The 21,047-nt window shown below is 40.5% G+C and overlaps 1 protein-coding gene across 3 annotated transcripts in view; it reads left to right on the top strand.

The window, feature by feature from the left end:
- The window catches only part of LOC110492069 (adipolin), a 29,749-nt gene that overhangs the window by 4,916 nt on the left and 3,786 nt on the right, over nucleotides 1-21,047 (top strand). For 2 of the 3 annotated variants that reach the window (XM_036946974.1, XM_021566061.2), the window contains exons 2-7: nucleotides 10,894-10,998; nucleotides 11,393-11,504; nucleotides 11,832-12,022; nucleotides 13,066-13,174; nucleotides 13,408-13,501; nucleotides 20,087-20,165. In XM_036946974.1, coding sequence (XP_036802869.1) covers nucleotides 10,894-10,998; nucleotides 11,393-11,504; nucleotides 11,832-12,022; nucleotides 13,066-13,174; nucleotides 13,408-13,501; nucleotides 20,087-20,165 — 690 coding nt within the window. The remainder of the gene's footprint in view (nucleotides 1-10,893; nucleotides 10,999-11,392; nucleotides 11,505-11,831; nucleotides 12,023-13,065; nucleotides 13,175-13,407; nucleotides 13,502-20,086; nucleotides 20,166-21,047) is intronic. The other variant, XM_036946973.1, reaches the window with a different exon arrangement.

Here is a 21,047-nt window from a genome sequence, read left to right as displayed (position 1 = left end):
GTCCTCACTATGGGGGGCTAACACCAATTTCCCAGCCTATCAGATTTAAGGATTGTATATTGACAAATCGGGGCTCAAGAGGGATTGAATCAACGTGAATTAGGGATAAGAAGATGTGACAGTTTAGTCTAAATTCTCTAAATGTGTAGCCATAGTATAGTATTTATTTAAATATAAAATATGGACAGTAATTGGCATACAGATAGAAACTTGTATTTTTACACCAAAAGTACAATATGAAAAAGGTGTAGTAAAAGTTGTTTTCTGTTGAAAATAGACCATGTGGTACTCGGGTAAACACAAAATGCTCCGTTGCCACTGATTCATACATCTACTTTTCATTTATGTTTCCCTGTCCAAAAACAGCATTTGACCTTTCACATTCTTATTTATTGGTTTATTGCTGGTATTACATATTTCCAGGAGTTTCCAAAGAGGTATTTGTTTTGCCTTGAGCCCACCCATTGTGTTGGCATTCTCAAACAACCCTCACTGCCCCATCCGCTCAATACCAGCCCTTCCTCCCAGTCCAAGCTCTACCAGGTTGTCTCTCTGCCCTGTTGGTTGGTTGGTTAGCCTATTACTTTTATTTGCCATAGATAGAGTGAGGATTTGTTTCTGTATTCTCAAGAAGAAGAACACATTAGTCAGCCCTAGCCTGTCTCATTATGATCTGGCTGTGTTTATTTGACTTGGTTTGCCCTGTAAAAGCAGAAGGCTCTGAAGGATGACCTTGTGTCAACCCCCAGGTTGCTGAAGACTGAGGATTTCTGCACCCCACTGGGATATATCTGTTCAGTTCTCTCTCCCATCTATCCAACCCGAGCCCAGGGTGTCTCTGTCTCCATAGCCCCCTTCCGCCCCCCTCCATCTCCCCCCATGGTCCAGCAACAGGCCACAGGCAGACTGCCATGATGTAATTCCTGGGAAAGTTAGGTGGGCAGATATTTAAAGAGCTTTGGCAGTACTGTTCCCAGCCTATTGATGCTGTCATTCACAGGGCCAGTCTGACTCCGCTGTGTCTGGGACATCCGATAGGGGCGGTGCGGCCCAGAAAAACTGGGGCAGCGTGCCGTGTAAGCCCCTCACAAAGCCCCATAGAAAGGGTCCTGAAAGAGGACACCTCGACAAGGATTAGCCCCCTGTGCCCCCCTCACTTACATTCTTTTCATCTTGTCTCCCACAATCTGAGGGTAATGACATAATCACTCCTAAGACCCTGTGTTATGGCAGATAGTGTCTCGGCCAAATACTGTCACCTCTAGTTGAGGACCCTGGGGTTTAGACTTTACACCTAAGGTTAAAGAGTGTAGATGTTGAAGGTTAGACAATGCAACAAAACTAATTTAGGCTACATAAGACTCATTAAGGCTACAGAAATTGAGCACTTCTTATTGTAACGTGGTCTTAGGGATATTTTTCTAATTCTGTACGTAAATCTGTGAAATTCCATTTAGTATGATAAATGACGTTACGTTACATTAGGTTACATAATGAATGCAATATTGGTCGTATAGTATCATACATCTTACCTGGTCGTACAATAGCATATTAATTGAATCATGTGACTTATCATACATCCTGGAGGACGTATAGTATTGCACATCTTTATCTGATACCAGGTTGCTTGTTGCGCTGTAACAACAAAGGAGAATTACTGGGAGAATTTACGTTGGCGGTTAGGGGAACTAAGAACAAAGATTAGGAGAACTAAAATGACAAATGTTTGGAGAACTAAAACAACAAACATTAGGTGAATTTACTTTTAGAATAATGGTTAACTGAAGGGTTAGCTAAAATGTTCAGTTTTCTCCGACACGACTCAAACATTCAACCTTTGGATCGCTAGAGTGTGCCTTTGGATTGCTAGAGTGTTGCGGATTATGCCCACCCATCTTTCCGACCAACCTCCCTACATTAGTTTCTGTCTTAAGTAACTAGACCATTAGTAGGTATCATATGTCTTGGGGATGCTCAGAAATACATCAAGTATATTTCGTATTGGCTCTGAGGCCAGGCTGCTTATTATGCATTTTGTATGGACAATGTCACAGCAAAATGGAATGCTGTATTATCCAGAGTTCAATGAAAAAGTATCCAGTAAAAAACGAATGTCTACCATGCCAACTGCAAGCGGTGTTTGGTAGCTTTATTTCATGATGGAATCTTAGTTTGTTCAAGTTGTATCACTTAATCCTCACACCTCTACATTCACTCAGTCAAGGGAAATATAGCATTCTTTCTAACAAAGATATCTACGTATATTTCAGGATGTGGTGTATCCCTGAAGATAATCCAAATTCATTACAGTTTTTGAAAACATAGCTTGTCCAAGAGAAGGGGTCTTTTGGCACTACTTCCCCCGGGTATGGGGTAAGTTGAGCTGTGGGACAGGGTTAAGTTAAGCCGCCTACACATTTCTGTACTGAATGAAATGTTACCACTACCATTTTAAAACCATGCCTATCTTTATTTCCCAAACACAATTCACCACAATCACTTTTTTTTTTCATCTTTTGAATCATTTTACACAGGCTTTACACCTTAACACAGACTTTGTACTTTTTAAACACTTTTAACACAGGGTCTGTTGTTACCTCATATCCCAGCGATAATGCCTTGCATTACAACTGCAAAGAAAACACTTACATCTGCTCAGCCATTGGCTCAAATTAATCCATGACCATTGGCTCAACTAATTCCAAGGCAAACATTTATACCATATTAGCACACACAGCTACAAGGATACAATTTCATACTAGGTTTAGGACCTTTATATCGAAGATGTATAGAAGAGTCTTAAAACGATCTACTTTGGTTTAGATGATACCTCTAACACAATACATTCATTTGACTTGGTGAAAATCTGTTTTTTTGGACCTAACTTGCTAACCACTTTTTCCATGTGGTTTCTTCCTTCACAGGCTTTATGAAATTCTGACCCTCTTCCTAAATATTTGGTCAAATTATTCATTTTGTGTATGTTTGGCTCAATTAACCCCTTTGGCTCAACTTGCCCCACTCTCCCCTACCTGTAATGTTTTGGGGAAAACAACCTCCTTATTAAAGTGATGTTGGCAGGAGAACACCGGCTTGTATCTTCAAACAAGCCAAACAGTTTCTACATTTGCATGTTTTTCTTTTTGCTCATGCTGTGGAAAGTCTTCTTGTGATGGCATTCATTTCGTATCTGGCCCAACCCCAGTGAGCGCTGTTGGCAGGATGCAGCAGACCACATTCCATCAGAGATTTTCCATTTGAAATTGATCACAATTGAGGTGTGGAGTGGTGCACTTTGTGAAATTTGGTGAGATGATACAAAGCAGTAACCTTTTGTTCCAAGCAGTAATTCTTTTGCACCAAAATCAACATTATGTCTGCTAAAATCGCTGACAGCACTACACATGTGTTTTCTTCTACCATTCTTTCTGGGCATGTCTCAAAGTAATAACATAGATGGGTAATGGTTCACAGTCCATTCTATCATGATTTCACTGACTAGCACCGTAAATACACTGTGAGGGCAGAACTGCGTGAACAATATATACATTTGTATGTCACTTCTTTCCAAAGTGCAGTGAAATCTGTCCGTGTTGAGCAGCAAAGGGCTCGGTCAGTGAAGGCAGTAGTTGAGGCAGTCAAATCAAACATCACACCTACCGTGTTGAGTAATGGCTAATCAGTGCCCTGGGGGAGGGCTTGAGTTTCCCCTCTCTCATCCCAACACCATGATTCATGAAGGGGTGTGTGGCACCGTTTGAATTGCCCCACACACAGGGGACCGGACCCGTCACCCACCGGAAACACTAGGCCCACTGACACAATGGGTGCACACACACACAGACATAGGCTACACACACACACACACACACACACACACACACACACACACACACACACACACACACACACACACACACACAGAGAGAGTTAGGTAAGTAGTAAAAAGTTACAAACAAACACCTCATCTCTCACACTGGTAAAGGAAGTATAGCCCACTAAGCTTGCCCATCACCATATCCAACCACAAGATGGGAAACAGTGAGAACAAGGGTCCCATAGTGAGAGTATGACTTTTATAACATGTCGTAATGACCATTGTTTAGTTACACGTTGCACAATCAATTTATGCACTCATTGAAAACCTGACAGACAGCGATAAGAACAATAAGCAGCCCTTTGTCATTATATCTACAATCTACAAGTAAAATCAACTGTTAGGACGATATTCCCCTGGAAATAAAACTTTAAAAGAGGCAAAGAGGTCCTGTTTTATTTGGATGACCTCTTATTTGAATAACTTCTAATTGATGCCAGATCTATAGAAATCCCTTAATCTTGCCTGATACGTATCATGTGCTGATCATGTTCCTCTACCTCAGATTCACATTGGACTGGAGTCTTGAAAAGAAAGAATAATATGAGGGTGTCTCCGCCTACTGCCGTGCAAATGATTGTTAAAATGTTGGCAATCCTTGAATCGTTCTCAGAGCCATTGTTGTTTAGTAGCAGGAGTTATGTATTTCTTTTCTTCCTGTGATATTTACATCAGACCTACATTTGACTGGTGTTGAAGCCAGGGAGAATTTGGCATCTATTCAAATTTGCCTTTCAGATGAACTATAAATTACATTTTTATTTCCCTCTTACATTTTGTGCTTTTCTACTTACAACATGTTTTTAATACCTCATAAAGTAAGTGAGCACAGTACTTACACAATAAAAGTGCTTAAACCTAACAGAACGGAGGACTCTGCACTTATGTGGTAGAGCGGAACCACAAATGGAGGCTATGGAGCACATAAGAGTAGAAAAGATCTCATGAGTATCTACAGTATCTACCTGGTGCATTCCACAGTGAATAAAACCATGGAGCATAACTCAGACCTGGGATCAAATACTATTTGAAATATTTGAAAATACTTTGAGTGTTTGCTTTACCCTCAAAGTTTTTCTGGAGTGCCTGGTGGGCATGATTTGTATGCTTGGGAATCCTCTATTAGTTCCATTGCAAGTTCAATCGAGCACAAAACGTTTTTCAGAACTTTGTGCTCTACAAATGAAGTACATCAAATAGTATTTGAACCTAGGTCTGGAAAAATGGTTCAGTTTTCAGTTTGATATGGAAGTGGAGCCAGAGTCATTTTTAATGGATCCTCTTACCTACCACAGATACAGGGGGAAATAGCCCCCATTTGAGCAATTTGAAGACTATAATTTGAACACAAAGCAGGTGTGTCAGCAATCAGACTCTCTTCAGATTTTTTGGGACTTAAGCACAGTTATTATTCCCTAGGAGGTTTCATGAATACATTTGATTGCTTTAGTAGCTCTTACATGTCTTCACTGGAAAGGAATGCACATTCAATGTTTGCATAAATATCTATGGCATGTTGACACTGCAGCAGTTGTTTTGTGGAAAGAAAAGAAAGATGACATGACGGCTACACCATAGGAATATGTGTACGTGCAGCATACCCACAAATACTGTGACTTGAAATGGGCTCGATCCTTTACAGTCGTTATCATTTGATCATTTGATAGCACTCTAGAGATGAAAATGGTGTCTACGTTTCACGTGGTTAATATGCAAAGGCCGACACTTTTCTCATATCCTCAACAACTTTTATGTGACATCTCTACAAAGTTAAAGTGCAGCGTTGCGTGCAGGGTGCACCAGTTGCACGGGTTGCACGTCTAACCATATTTAGTGTTGTGGTGGTAAATCCTCTTGTCTATGAGGTGCATCGGGGGAGAACTGCGGTGGATTGGATGCTCATTAGGGGGGAACGGGTGGATGCGTGACGGTGGGGAAGCATGTGGGTTCCCCCTAGCCCAGCCCTACTGTAGCCTGGGGATCCCTGCCTCCCAGGATGCGATAGGCCCTCCCTTAGTTAGCCTCCTAAACGCATGCATGGATGACTGCAAAAGGACTATAACGATGTAAAAACAAGGGATTTAAGGACGCCTCTACATCATCCTGTCCCACGTCAAACGAAATATGTACCTGTTCACAAAACATACATCAGACATAATCTTACAAGCTTATTTGTTGGTGTGGCTGGTGCACCCTGCTCTCACATTTACATTTGTTTGGTACAAACAGTAGGATAAAAACACGAGTCCATTCCAAACATTTTATTTTAAGAGCTTTGTCACGGACTAGTCAGTTAACATTACAAGATATTGTTTGCACAGTGTAGGTATTTTTTTTTATTTCTGTACTAGTTGGTGCATTTTAAGCAGTAAATTATGGATACTTAGTAATAAGTTAATACATTTAAATTAGAACAAGCTCAGAGTTATGTGCTATACCGTTATGTCTACAGAGGCGGCGGCGATGCTTCTTTCTCATTCTTAAGGATTCAGAAACTACCTGCTATGTGGAGTGCTGTTATGGTTGAGGATCTATTGCAGCCAAAGAGACAAGTTTTAACAGTTATGTCTGCGGCTGAATTCCAAATGACACCCTATTCCCTACATAGTGTACTACTTTTAATCAGGATCCATGGCCATATGGCAGCCTATTCCCTACATAGTGTACTACTTTTGACCAGCTCTGGTCATTTGGAACGCACAAAGTGTTTTTGATGGCATGCTGCCCCAGGGACATATTTCCCTCCCTTTCATTGCTTCAAATAAAATTCTACCTAATTTCACCAAGCTACATCACAAACATACAAATCAAATCAATTGTTGTTTGTCACAATACATGTGTTTAGCAGATGTTATTGCGGGTGTAGCGAAATGCTTGTGTTTCTAGCTCCAACAATGCAGTAATAATCTAACAGTTCACAACAATACACACAACTTAAAAGTACTAGAATGGAATTAGGGAATATATAAATATTAGGATGAGCAATGTCGGAGTGGTATAGACTAAATACAGTAGAATAGAATATAGTATATACATATGAGATGAGTAAAGCAAAAATGTGTAAACATTATTAAAGTGGCCAGTGACTTCAAGTCTATGTATATAGGGCAGTATATACATAGACTTGAAATGACTGGCCACTTTAATAATGGAACACTAGTCACTTTAATAATGGAACACTAGTCACTTTAATAATGGAACACTAGTCACTTTAATAATGGAACACTAGCGACTTTAATAATGGAACACTAGGCACTTTAATAATGGAACACTAGTCACTTTAATAATGGAACACTAGTCACTTTAATAATGGAACACTAGTCACTTTAATAATGGAACACTAGTCACTTTAATAATGGAACACTAGCCACTTTAATAATGGAACACTAGTCACTTTAATAAAGGAACACTAGTCACTTTAATAATGGAACACTAGTCACTTTAATAATGGAACACTAGTCACTTTAATAATGGAACACTAGCCAATTTAATAATGGAACACTAGTCACTTTAATAATGGAACACTAGTCACTTTAATAATGGAACACTAGCCAATTTAATAATGGAACACTAGTCACTTAAATAATGGAACACTAGTCACTTTAATAATGGAACACTAGTCACTTTAATAATGGAACACTAGTCACTTTAATAATGGAACACTAGCCACTTTAATAATGGAACACTAGTCACTTTATTAATGGAACACTAGTCACTTTAATAATGGAACACTAGTCACTTTAATAATGGAACACTAGTCACTTTAATAAAGGGATTATTCATCACAACTGTTTCCTGAATGAGCATGGATATAATGAAGCAATAATACAATTGGGGAATCGCATACATTGTAGGTAGGCTATTACATATTTGCAACCTTACATGCAATGTTCAACAACATAGTGTTGCAAAAGTGTCACGATATTGTACATCATGCATACAAACTGGGATGTTCATCATATATAGTGGTTACATATTTGTAAGTAAAGTTCATTGCACTATAAGGATCGGGGCATGTTGCAATATACACCATCCCTTCAGTATGAATAAAGCCCCCACCGATGAGCCAGACAAACAGTGTTTGATGTTCTTAGGAATACCTTTTTAGTTTAACACCTTAAGAATGTCTGACACATTTTCCAAATCACCACTGGGGTGGTGTGCTCTCACAGCTGTTGAAAGACACGGCCATTGGATGGCACTTATACAACAGCCGGGATCAAAGGGAAGTTCAGATTGATACCTGTATCTATCCTGTTCACTTTGTTCATGTGCTGTACGCGCTGATATAAAGGTATGTGAGTGAGAACATTGTTTCATTTGCGCCACAACTCAATAGGAACTGCATTGAACATACAGTAACTGACAGTTTTTCTATTTCGTCATGCGGTGGGATTTTAATTTCTCTGTGTATGGACTCGGTCCTTCATCTGGGGAATATTGAAGATAGTTTGACTGAGGTGCATTGAATCATCATTTCTTGCCAGCTGTGGGAAGCGCCACCATCTATCACTATTGGATGTCATGGTAGCAAAAATATTATGCTGAGAGACGTACAGCGCGATCAATGAAAGTAAGGAATGTGTGTCCATACTAGAAAGACAAAAGACTTGAACAGATCTAAAAATCCTCATGATTTAATGTCTGATGGATGCACTCCTGACACCAAATAGCAATTCTCATGATATGTTGTGTTACTACACACGGTATAAAAGTGTCAAAAAAAAAGTGATTTGCTCCATTTTGCAGTTTGAATAACAGTTATAATTACCTTGGTTACAGGCCAACTTCCTAAAATATCGAAAATCCTTTAGGGCACGGTTTTCCACGTTTAATTACACATGCGTGTGCTAACAATACAAGACGATAACAAGCAGAAAGAGAGGCCTCCTGTCCTGGCAGTGCTATTATTATGCGGGGAATAGCTACGGCAGCATATATAATTATAAGTTGCATGTGTGGGCTGACTTGAGGTGGTCTAAAAACATCTGACATACAGTACGATGATCTATGTATGACATCAATGTGAGAGGAGAGGTGCAGTTATTTTGAGACTTGCAGGATGAACCGCCAGGCGTAGCGTTAAGTTCCTTGTTTTGCGTTTCACCCGCTGTCAATGTTCAGTGTGCATCACTTAAATCAAACAGAGTTGTCAGAGAGGGTCCTCAGCGATTATTGTCGGTGTTTAAATCAAACGTGGGGTTCAGGAATAGAGTTGCAGGCAGCTCTTTCAGATTCTTTCGGCGTCTCAAACGCAAATAATTTTTCCTATGAGCTTTTAAGGTCGGTATGAAAGTGAGAGGTATAATTAGAGATAATTCCTATGCAGCATGAGCTGTAGAAAGGAGAAAAAAAGGTTCAGTATAACCAATTAAATGGCCCGGGCAGTGTTGCAGTGTTATGGAAAAGATGTGGTGGATTATGCAGTAACAGTATCTTTGGCTTGACAAAATAAATCTGTCTGCCATTTATCTGTCTCCAGGCTTCGAAAACACAACAAAAACCCACAGACGTCTAACAAGCACAAGGCACTGGGTTACTTAACTTGTTTATTTTGTCTGCCGTCACAAGAAAAGAGAGACGAGAGAAGACAGAGAGAAAAACAAACCCAAAATATAAAACCTTTTTTTTATTCCAGTATATTGAAGACAAGACAAACAAGGGGCTACTTTGTTGCTTTTGAACAGAACAAGAGGTGAGTCTCTCTTTCTGTCAAGAAAAAGGGGGCATGTTAGTTTTGCAGATAAGTGATCCGTGTCCTCCTGCCAAACCTAAATAAATACAATTTCAGACAGCTCACCTCCATGGCTTGTCTTAATCTCCTCTTTTATCTCCACCACAGTCACTTGATGTTTGGGGAGGAGGAAGAAGGCCTTTGCTTGGGGAGGATTCAAGGCATTTTGTGGGTATTGGAATTCACACAGCATCGCTTTTCACCCAAATGAAATAACGTCAGCCAGGGTGGGTTAGGGTTAGAATTATTTGGTGGCAGAGGCCTTTCATTTTTGATAAATGAGATATGCGAGGGTGTTGTTCTTCAACAAAAGGATAGCATCACCACACACCCAGAATCCCTGCATGTCAATCACAGGTCTGCAATCATCACCACGAGCACGAGGGAGTTTCCGCTTAGAAATCATGTACGTCCATGCACTTCTTCAGCAGCCTCTGTTGACTTTTATAGTATGCCTCCATATCTATTATTGTGTTCATCAGGGTTGTTTTGGTCATTTCCTTCCTGTTATAGCTTAGATTTTCAATTGTGTGCCAAAAAATAAATAAATCATTGCTGGTATGTTTGTAGCTAGGTATAGGTGAAAGTGTTGTTGGATGTTTAGAAATCTTGTCGTAGGCTAATTGGTCACTAAAATATCCTATGGATAGAGTCATTTTTCAGGGAGTCCTGAATGCACGGTATGCTCATGGAAATGTTAATTGGCAAAGTGAAAGATACGACACAAAAAGCCTTCTTCCCTCTCTCTGGAATGGCAGTAGATCGGCAAGGAGACATGGAGAGAGAGAGAGAAATAAAGAAAGAGAGTTCACTTAACAGTGTGACCTGCCTTGATGTCTGGCACCATTTAATAGTATCTTAAGGCAAGATTTTCCAATGGAGGATAAGCAGAAATTATGACTCATTGGATTCAGTTACATAGTTACAATACTTTGCATTGTGTGCCGGTGGGCGAAATTATTCCAGACTGAAATATCTGATGAATCTTACAATTAGCACTGTTCTCCTTAAAGAGACGTTTTGATTGAGGAATAAGAACAGTCTGGGACTAGCGTGATTGTAAGTACATTCTGGCAAAACCCTTAAATCACACTTTATTTCACTGGGCACTTGTTTAAATGCTCACCATCAATCAGCCAGGTTTATGTAGGTACACCTGCCTCTCCTTGTGGCATCATTGATTCATAGTAGGTCTGTCTTCGTTGCAAAATCAGACCTCTGAAGTGGTTTGATGTTGAATGAAAAATGTCTCATGGGTTTCTCTGTCTCGTGTATCCTATAGAATCCTGACAACCAGAGAGTGGATCCCCTGGGATCATGGATGGACTTTGTGAAACGACCTGTAGGCAACTTCCCTGGGAAGTGCCGCAAACGCAAAAGGCCACTGGTAAATATCACAATGGCTTCAGTAGTGGTTCAAAGAAGCTAGCTGATCAAGCACTGGTTCGTTCATTACATTGGTCACGAAGCATCGAGTACGATACATAAGTAGAATATTGGTTGTTTGAATATTGAAACAAGTTTCTGTTTCAAATCGTGTTCACAGCAGTGGAGGCTGCTGAGTGGATGCCGGCTCATAATAATGGCTGGAATGGAGTCAATGGAATGGTATCAATCACATGGAAACCACATGTTTGATACCATTCCATTGACTCCCTTCCAGCCATTATTATGATCCTTCCTCCCCTCAGCAGCCTCCACTGCTGTACAGCAGATTATCTTCTTATTCATATCATCCTATATTATTATGTAATGTGTTATTATTTCCTGGTCTCTGTCAGCCCGGGCCACCAGGTCCTCCTGGCCCCCCAGGCCCCCAGGGACCACCTGGATCCCCCGGGGCAGAGGTCACCCAGGAAGTCCTCCTCCAGGAGTTCAAAAAGATGATAAAAGGTGACATCATATAAAGTCCTAAAATGGCATATAAAGACACAACATGTGATAAAGTCTGATCTTGGCCTTCACTGTGAATAAGAGGACTCATTGATTTCAAGACATTGGTGATGGCATTGTTACTACTGATGGATCATTGTCTCAGTGAAGGGGGGCGTATTTCATTAGTACCTGACCATCCACGGTAGATATTGGGTCAGCAAGCTCACTACTCTATTGGTGTACTGTAGTGCCAGAGAACGTTTTTCCTAAAGATTAAAGTCAAGTCCATATTATTGTCATCTTTCTAGTTGAGATGATCTCATATTCCTTCTGTGTTTTAATCAGAAGCTACAGAGAGGAGAACTGCTGCAGTGGACAGGCAGACCAGTACCAGTCCTAGTCAGATACCCACGGCCCACATCGCCCTGGAAGGAATGACCTCTTACAGGCGGATAGAGGAAGCCTTCCACTGTAAACTCAAAGGACCTGTGGTTATTGACAAGAAGACACTGATGGAGTTACAGAACTTTCAGACGGTACGTTTTGGAGGAACAATCGACAAGTTTGTAAAGGATGTAGACGTTTGTGAAGTATTTGGTCACCCCCCCCCTTGAACATCTTTTGGATCCTCTTGTCTTACTCTTAATCATTCAGCACACAACATCAAGCCCATATTAATATTCACAATCAGGTTTCTATTTTTCTATTTTCTTTCTGTTAGCCGTGTTTGAATATTGGGTTTGAGGATTGAACCAGCAATGATGTATAAGAATGATGCCAGGAATCCTTAAGGATCACCACATCCCTACAGTCTGACAAAGCAGTACCAGGCTGGAGCTCAGACTGGCTCCTTGGTCAAAAATGCAATGCTCCACATCACTTTCTGGGTCGGCATACAAAAGGCACTCTGTCTGTGACTTGGAATATGGTGTGGAGAGGACAAATTTATACACTGTTTAAATTAGCATGCTGTAGTGGAAGAACTATGCCCAGGGACATTCTGAGGCGGGAGGTTAAAGAGGCAATCAGCAGTTGCCACATCCATTTTTGGATTTATAAATGAATGATATATATACCCATTGATTCTTGAAGAATGTATCTTATACAGTTCTCATGAGCTCAGTTTAACGGTCGTGCCCCATCAGAACCCAAAATATAAGCTTGTTTTACTCCAATGTTTGTTAACAAAGTAAATGTAAACAAACACTGTATAGCCTCAAAACATGGTTAAAACTATAACTTTGATACCATGGATGGTCAGTCCTTGTATCCATAGCTCTGTCTATGAATTTGAGAGTGGTTACATTTCTCCAGCCCCATCCCTCAGCATTTTACCAAAACAGTGGCAGGGATACGCTTTGTTATTGTTTCAACTGCTGATTGGTCCTTTAAGAGTAGACATATACCAAGTTTATGAAATGTCAGTTGGAAAAGTTCGGATTTGATTTCTCCGGTGTTCACTTTGGCAGACGTATAGAAAGTAATTGAGCCCAAATTCGAGATGTAAAACTTGGTATTTTCTATCTGTCACTCATTGTATAACTCCATTCCGCATGTCACATTGTATTTTTCCTTCCAGCCTCTTGCTAAAGGTGCCTTCCTCAGAGGGACAGGAATGGACCAGTCCACAGGACGATTCACGGCTCCCGTCACAGGGATCTACCAGTTCTCTGCTAATGTTCATATCGGTAGGGAATGCTTCTCTACAATAAGGAAATCTAATTAACAGGGAATCATCTTGGGAAATATATTGATTTGGAAGTTGGAATTCAATATCGAGACAATGAATGAGGCCCCATTTATACAGATATTTTGCTAAAATATTATGTATTTTCAGAGGACTCTGTGGCCTTTTATTCAGAGAGGTGTTTCTGAGCTGGATAATGTCTGACCTCAGATGAACTCTGTTTTCTCCCTGAAGACCACAATGAGGTGAAGAGGAGTAAGAGTCAGCTGAGAGCCAGGGACAATGTGCGAGTGCTGGTCTGCATCGAATCCCTGTGTCATCGATATACGTGAGTGCCATCAGTCTCAGTCAGTAACACTTCACTGTAGGTGTCCTTTGGAATCAATTCATAAAGGCTTTATCACAGCTATATAGCACAATGTAACATTTTTCATAAGCTGTCGTAAGTAGCTTTAAATAGTTATGTGTAACGGCATAAGATGTAATTCAACTTGTTTTGATGGGTGTTAATGATAACTGTTCACCCTGTTGTCATATGCTCTAATGTCAACTGTTAATAACAACTGCTATTAAACAGTCCAAATGACACCTTATGCATTATGTTGTTACATGCTACACAAGAGTCTACATACCATGTGTTAGAGCAGGGTGTTATGTCATTTACCAACCTCTTGTGTCACATTATTACATTTCCTGGAATGATTGATGTCATGACCATGTCATATGACATTAATTTGAAGTGTTATAAAACAGTTATGAGTGTGCTTATACCACAGGATGAGTTGAAACTATCATAAAACTTTACAATTCAAAGGATCTCTAACAAACATGGGCAAATGGGAGCACATATGTACTTAAGATATTCTTTATGTTGACAACGAGACAATGAACAGCTCCGAGTTGAACCAATTAGACCATGTCCAGATGTAAAAAAGGACACATTATAATGCCATCAACTTGCAAAAAAACAACAACCCACAAACATTTTTAAACGAAATGGAATCAAATAGAATTTTACAACAAAATCAAGGTTGCTGGGGCACAACAGGATTTGTGATTTGTAAACCATCTGAATAATAATGACCCAGTTAGGTTGAGTTAAAAAAGATTTGTTAAGATGAAAAGGTAATTGTGCAAGTAAAATAGGATGTAAATGTGTAACGTGACAAAGAGTATGTTTTTTAAATTTTTATTGCACCTGTAGCTAGTGAAGTTAGCTGGCTAGTGCTAGCAGATAGCTAACGTTAGCTAGATAGCTAAAGCCGTCCATCAGCCTCGAACCGTGGCTATTGAACCTTGCCTTTCAGTGGGGGAAATTTCTTTGTACCAAATTAAATAATCAAGAAAATCACAGAGACAGAACCCACACTAACATTACCAGTAACAACAACCACAGTGCTTACATTAACTTATGGTAACCCACCTAACGCCATCAATATAACACTATTACCAAAAGTGACAACAGTTCAGAACATAAAGTAACCAGTGAGCTAAAGTTTAAATGAAACAACATTTCACATACATAATGCATTCTTTTCAGAGATAGCTAACAACAGCAAGTGAGCTGCAATACAAAAAACTGTTCCCACCCATTACAAGTCAAAATGTGATTGGTTGATTCCATTGTCACTACAAAATTCTGCTCAGTTGAATGGCAGACGTCTTCTATCGAGCTTCTGAGGGCTTAGCGCCTGGTGAGCTATCTAGCTAGATGTATCTCAACAGAAACCATCAATGAAAAATCCTGATTAGATATTTTTTTCTCCTCAGTTTTAACCCTTTCCAACAAAAACGGAAGAGATTATATCAAAATGTAATTGAAAAGAAGAATATATTCAGAATACCATTGAAATATTATTCAAAAGATTCAATTGAAATGAAAACGACATTTATATTTAAAAAATACAATAATTATTTTATAATTGGGCCTTCTCTGAATGTAGAGATTGCCTTGACGGTTCCCCACTGCCATCCGTTGGTTGTAAAAATAACGCAATTGCAACGTCAACTACTTATTACTTAGTTACCTGACTAACAAGCCATTTTTTTCATAATATACAGTGCCTTCAGAAAGTATTCATAACCCTTGACTTTGGCTGGACGTCCAACCGGCCTCACAACCGCAGACCACATGTATGGCGTTGTGTGGGTGAGCGGTTTGCTGATGTCAACCTTGTAAATAGAGTGCCCCACGGTGGCGGTGGGGTAATGCTATTGGCAGGCATAAACTACAGACGACGAACACAATTGTATTTTATCGATGGCAATTTTAATGCACAGAGATACCGTGACAAGATCCTGAGGTGCATTGTCGTGCCATTCATCCGCCGCCATCATTATCATGTTTCAGCATGATAATGCACAGCCCCATGTCACAAGGATCTGTACACAATTCCTGGACATTTAAAATGTCCCAGTTCTTCCATGACCTGCATACTCACCAGAGGTATCACCCATTGAGCATGTTTGGGATGCTCTGGATTTACGTATACGACAGCGTTTTCCAGTTCTCGCCAATATCCAGCAACTTCGCACAGCCATTGAAGAGGAGTGAGAAAAGGTTCCACAGGCCACAATCAACAGCTTGATCAACTCTATGTGAAGGTGTGTTGCGCTGCATGAGGAAAATGGTGGTCACACTAAATACTGACTGGTTTTCTGATCCACGCCTCTATCTTTTTTCCTAATATACCTGTGACCAACAGATGTATTCCCAGTCATGTGAAATCCATAGATTAGGGCATAACACATTTATTTGAATTGACTGATTTCCTTATATGAACTACAACTCAGTAAAATCTTTGAAATTGTTGCATGTTGCGTTTCATATTTTTTTATACCAGGACGTGGTCCATTTTTTACAGCTCAGACACGTGTATTGTATCATTGTTAAACACTTCAAATTAAAGTCACTTTACTTATGGTGTCTTTGCACATTATATTAAGGGCAGATGACATGTTATGACATCGATCATTCCGTGAAATGTAATAATGGTACACAGAGGTTGGTAAATGACATAACACCTTGTTATAACACATGGTATTTAGACTCCTATGTAGCATGCAATAACATATGACATAAGTTGTCATGCAGATGGTGTAAAAGCAATTGTTATTAACAGTTGACAGAGTATATGACAACAGGATGAACAGTCATCTCTAACACCCATTAAAAATAGTTTAATTACAGCTTATGCCGTTACTCATAACTATTTAGAACTACTTATGGAAGCTTTTGACAAATGGTATGTGCTATATAGCTGTTGTGAAGGCTTTATGAATGCATTCATAAGGACACCTACAGTGAAGTGTTACCGTCTCAGTCTATTGATCATCTATCAACAAATCAGTATGATAAAGTTTTTTAAATTGTATTTATTTCACCTTTATTTAACCAGGTAAGCTAGTTGAGAACAAGTTCTCATTTACAACTGCGACCTGGCCAAGATAAAGCAAAGCAGTGCGACACAAACAACAACACAGCAACACATGGAATAAACAAGCGTACAGTCAATAACACAATAGAAAATAAAGTCTATATACAGTGTGTGCAAATGGGGTGAGGAGGTAGGCAATAAATAGGCCATAGTAGGGAAGTAATTACAATTTAGCAGACTAACACTGGAGTGATAAATGAGCAGATGATGATGTGCAAGTAGAAATACTGGTGTGCAAAAGAGCAGAAAAGTAAATAAAAACAATATGGGGATGAGGTAGGTAGATTGGGTGGGCTATATACAGATGGACTATGTACAGCTGCAGCGATCGGTTAGCTGCTCAAATAGCTGATGTTTAAAGTTAGAGAGGGAAATATAAGTCTCCAGATTCAGCGATTTTTGCAATTAGTTCCAGTCACTGGCAGCAGAGAACTGGAAGAAAAGGCAGCCAAATGGGGTGTTGGCTTTGGGGATGACCAGTGAGATATACCTACTGGAGCGTGTGCTACGGGTGGGTGTTGTTATCGTGACCAGTGAGCTGAGATAAGGCGGAGCTTTACCTAGCATAGACTTATAGATGACCTGGAGCCAGTGGGTCTGGCGACGAATATGTAGCGTGGGCCAGCCGACTAGAGCATACAGGTCGCAGTGGTGGGTGGTATAAGGTGATTTGGTAACAAAACAGATGCCACTGTGATAGACTGCATCCAGTTTGCTGAGTAGAGTATTGGAAGCTATTTTGTAGATGACATCGCCAAAGTCGAGGACCGGTAGGTTAGTCAGTTTTACTAGGGTAAGTTTGGCGGCGTGAGTGAAGGAGACTTCATTGCGAAATAGAAAGCTGATTCTAGATTAGATTTTTGATTGGAGATGTTTAATATGAGTCTGGAAGGAGAGTTTACAGTCTAGCCAGACACCCAGGTATTTGTAGTTGTCCACATATTCTAGGTCAGAACTGTCCAGGGTAGTGATGCTAGTTGGGTGGGAGGGTGCGGGCAGCGAACGGTTGAAAATGATGCATTTGGTTTTACTAGCGTTTAAGAGCCGTTGGAGGCCACGGAAGGAGTGTTGTATGGCATTGAAGCTTGTTGGGTCAGATGGTGTCGTCTGTGTAGAGTGGATCAGGGAATCACCCGCAGCAAAAGCGACATCATTGATATATACAGAGAAAAGAGTTGGCCCGAGAATTGAACCCTGCGGTACCCCCATAGAGACTGCCAGAGGTCCAGACAACAGGCCCTCCGATTTGACACACTGAACTCTGTCTGCAAAGTAGTTGGTGAACCAGGCGAGGCAGACATTTGAGAAACCAAGGCTATTGAGTCTGCCGATAAGAATATGGTGATTGACAGAGTCGAAAGCCTTGGCCAGGTCGATGAAGACGGCTGCACAGTACTGTCTTTTGTCGATGGCAGTTATGATATCGTTTAGTACCTTGAGCGCGTGGCTGAGGTGCACCCGTGACCAGCTCAGAAAACCGATTGCACAGCGGAGAAGGTACGGTGGGATTCAAAATGGTCAGTGATCTGTTTATTAACTTGGCTTTCGAAGATTTTAGAGAAGCAGTGCGGGATGGATATAGGTCTGTAACAGTTTAGGTCTAGGGTGTCACCCCCTTTGAAGAGGGTGATGACCACGGCAGCTTTCCAATCTTTAGGGATCTCGGACGATATGAAAGAGAGTTTGAACAGACTGGTAATAGGGGTTGCAACAATGGCGGCGGATAGTTTTAGAAAGAGAGGGTCCAGATTGTCTAGCCCAGCTGATTTGTACGGGTCCAGGTTTTGCAGCTCTTTCAGAACATCTGCTATCTGGATTTGGGTGAAGGAAAGCTGGGGAGGCTCGGGCAAGTAGCTGTGGGGTGGGGGTGGGGGGGGGGGCTGTTGGCCAGGGAGTTTTTGAAAGGGGCATGCTTATTTAAGATGGTGAGGAAATTACTTTTAAAGAACGACCAGGCATTCTCGACTGACGGGATGAGGTCAATATCCTTCCAGGATAACCGGGCCAGGTCGATTAGAAAGGCCTGCTCACAGAAGTGTTTTAGGGAGCGTTTGACAGTGATGAGGGGTGGGCGTTTGACCGCGGACCCATACCGGATACAGGCAATGAGGCAGTGATCGCTGAGATCCTGATTGAAAATGCCTTCAATATCTAGTCATCCCACTCCAAACGTTTTCAACATATGACCATATGGTTCTGATTTGTTCTGGCTTTTGCAACATACTTGGAGTGTAGTAAAAACAAAACAATACCAAAACTATTTTTGCTTTACCCCCAAAAGAGTTAGCTAATCCATTCTATTGTCTGCCAGGGCAGCCTTTCTTGTCGTGTTCTTGAGGCTCTATATTGACAGCAGTCATTGAATCCATGCGTGATAATCAGAGTTTAATGCCAGTTTTATGAGTTGTTAAACAAGTTGTTTGTTATGATTTGTGTGGAACAAGTTAGGCATTTCCTGTGTAAAAGTGAAGCACAGCTTTAATAAATGAAATGTCCTCTCACTTCTTCCCCTGGTCCCTTTCGCCTCCAAAATCATTCTAGACTTACCTTTGACACCTGAGAAACCCTGCTGCTGCTTCCAACACCACAGGCCAGGGTCGTTTTCATCATAGCAAAACATTTTGCAATGAAGAAAAGGAACATTTCATATTGGAAAGGTTCAGGTAGTCCCTCCCTGTTTCAGTCCTATTTTTAAAAAATTGGTTGTCTATTGAATATGACCCTGAATAGAGAAATGCCCTTTTTGGGATGTGTGAAGGATGAATTTTACACACTCATTTGTAAATACCAGAATATTACACACCCATTTTCGGTGATATGAGAACTGTTGTTCACATACTTTGGCCTTTTTTGTTTATATAAAGTAAGCAAAATCTGAAATGTTGAAACGAACAGTACCCAAGATTTCCTCCATATATACAGGCCAACAACCTTGCTTCACAACCTGGTATTATGAAAGAAATGTATAAATAATATTGTTATCCGAAAAAGTGGGCTCATTCTTTTTTTGCCTTTCCACCCCTATGCCTCCAGCCTGTCTCGCTCTCCCACACATGAAAATGCAGAGAATGTGAAATGAGGCTCATTGCGATGGCAGTTAAAGTGAAGACAAACATGATTGATTCACCATAAAAATGTTGCGTTTTCCACGAAACAGGAGCCAGTGGTCTCAGCAAGAGTTGTAACGACTAGACTCCACGCCTACTCTATTACATATTACTCTCTGCACTGCAGACTTCATTAAAGACTCACTGTAATGATTATGATGATTCAAGACTCAAAATGAAGCAACGGCACGTTTATTTAATGTGCACAAAAACACATTTTGCATGAAGTATCATGCAATTAGATGATTTCGTTTCAGAACCTGTTAGGTGTGTATGGATTAAGAAAAGTTATTTAGAACAAATATAAAGTTCAGGAAAAAAAGATGATGATTAATTGTCAATCATTTTTTGTTTTCTTCGTCATTGCAGGTCATTAGAGATGATTGTTGGATTGGAAAGTAACAGCAAGATCTTCACAGTGAATGTGCAAGGGTTACTAGAGCTACAGGTAGGCTTATATTTATCAAACCACGCTCACCATTTAGATTCTCCAGTAGGGTTGAGCTGAATATAAAGCCTTTAAGAAGGGTTGAGAAGTACAGTGCCTTTACAAAGTATTCGGCCCCCTTGCACTTTGCGACCTTTTGCCACATTTCAGGCTTCAAACATAGAGATATAAAACTGTACTTTTTTGTGAAGAATCAACAACAAGTGGGACACAATCATGAAGTGGAACGACATTTATTGGATATTTCAAAACTTTTTTAACAAATCAAAAACTGAAAAATTGGGCGTGCAAAATTATTCAGCCCCCTTAAGTTAATACTTTGTAGCGCCACCTTTTGCTGCGATTACAGCTGTAAGTCGCTTGGGGTATGTCTCTATCAGTTTTGCACATCGAGAGACTGACATTTTTTCCCATTCCTCCTTGCAAAACAGCTCGATCTCAGTGATGTTGGATGGAGAGCATTTGTGAACAGCAGTTTTCAGTTCTTTCCACAGATTCTCGATTGGATTCAGGTCTGGACTTTGACTTGGCCATTCTAACACCTGGATGTGTTTATTTTTGAACCATTCCATTGTAGATTTTGCTTTATGTTTTGGATCATTGTCTTGTTGGAAGACAAATCTCCGTCCCAGTCTCAGGTCTTTTGCAGACTCCATCAGGTTTTCTTCCAGAATGGTCCTGTATTTGGCTCCATCCATCTTCCCATCAATTTTAACCATCTTCCCTGTCCCTGCTGAAGAAAAGCAGGCCCAAACCATGATGCTGCCACCACCATGTTTGACAGTGGGGATGGTGTGTTCAGCTGTGTTGCTTTTACGCCAAACATAACGTTTTGCATTGTTGCCAAAAAGTTCAATTTTGGTTTCATCTGACCAGAGCACC

This window comes from Oncorhynchus mykiss, chromosome 16 (assembly GCF_013265735.2).
Source record: "Oncorhynchus mykiss isolate Arlee chromosome 16, USDA_OmykA_1.1, whole genome shotgun sequence".
In the NCBI taxonomy this organism is placed as follows: Eukaryota; Metazoa; Chordata; class Actinopteri; order Salmoniformes; family Salmonidae; genus Oncorhynchus; species Oncorhynchus mykiss.
The sequence above is the reverse complement of the archived record's forward strand: the minus strand, read 5'-3'. Positions and strand labels throughout refer to the sequence as shown.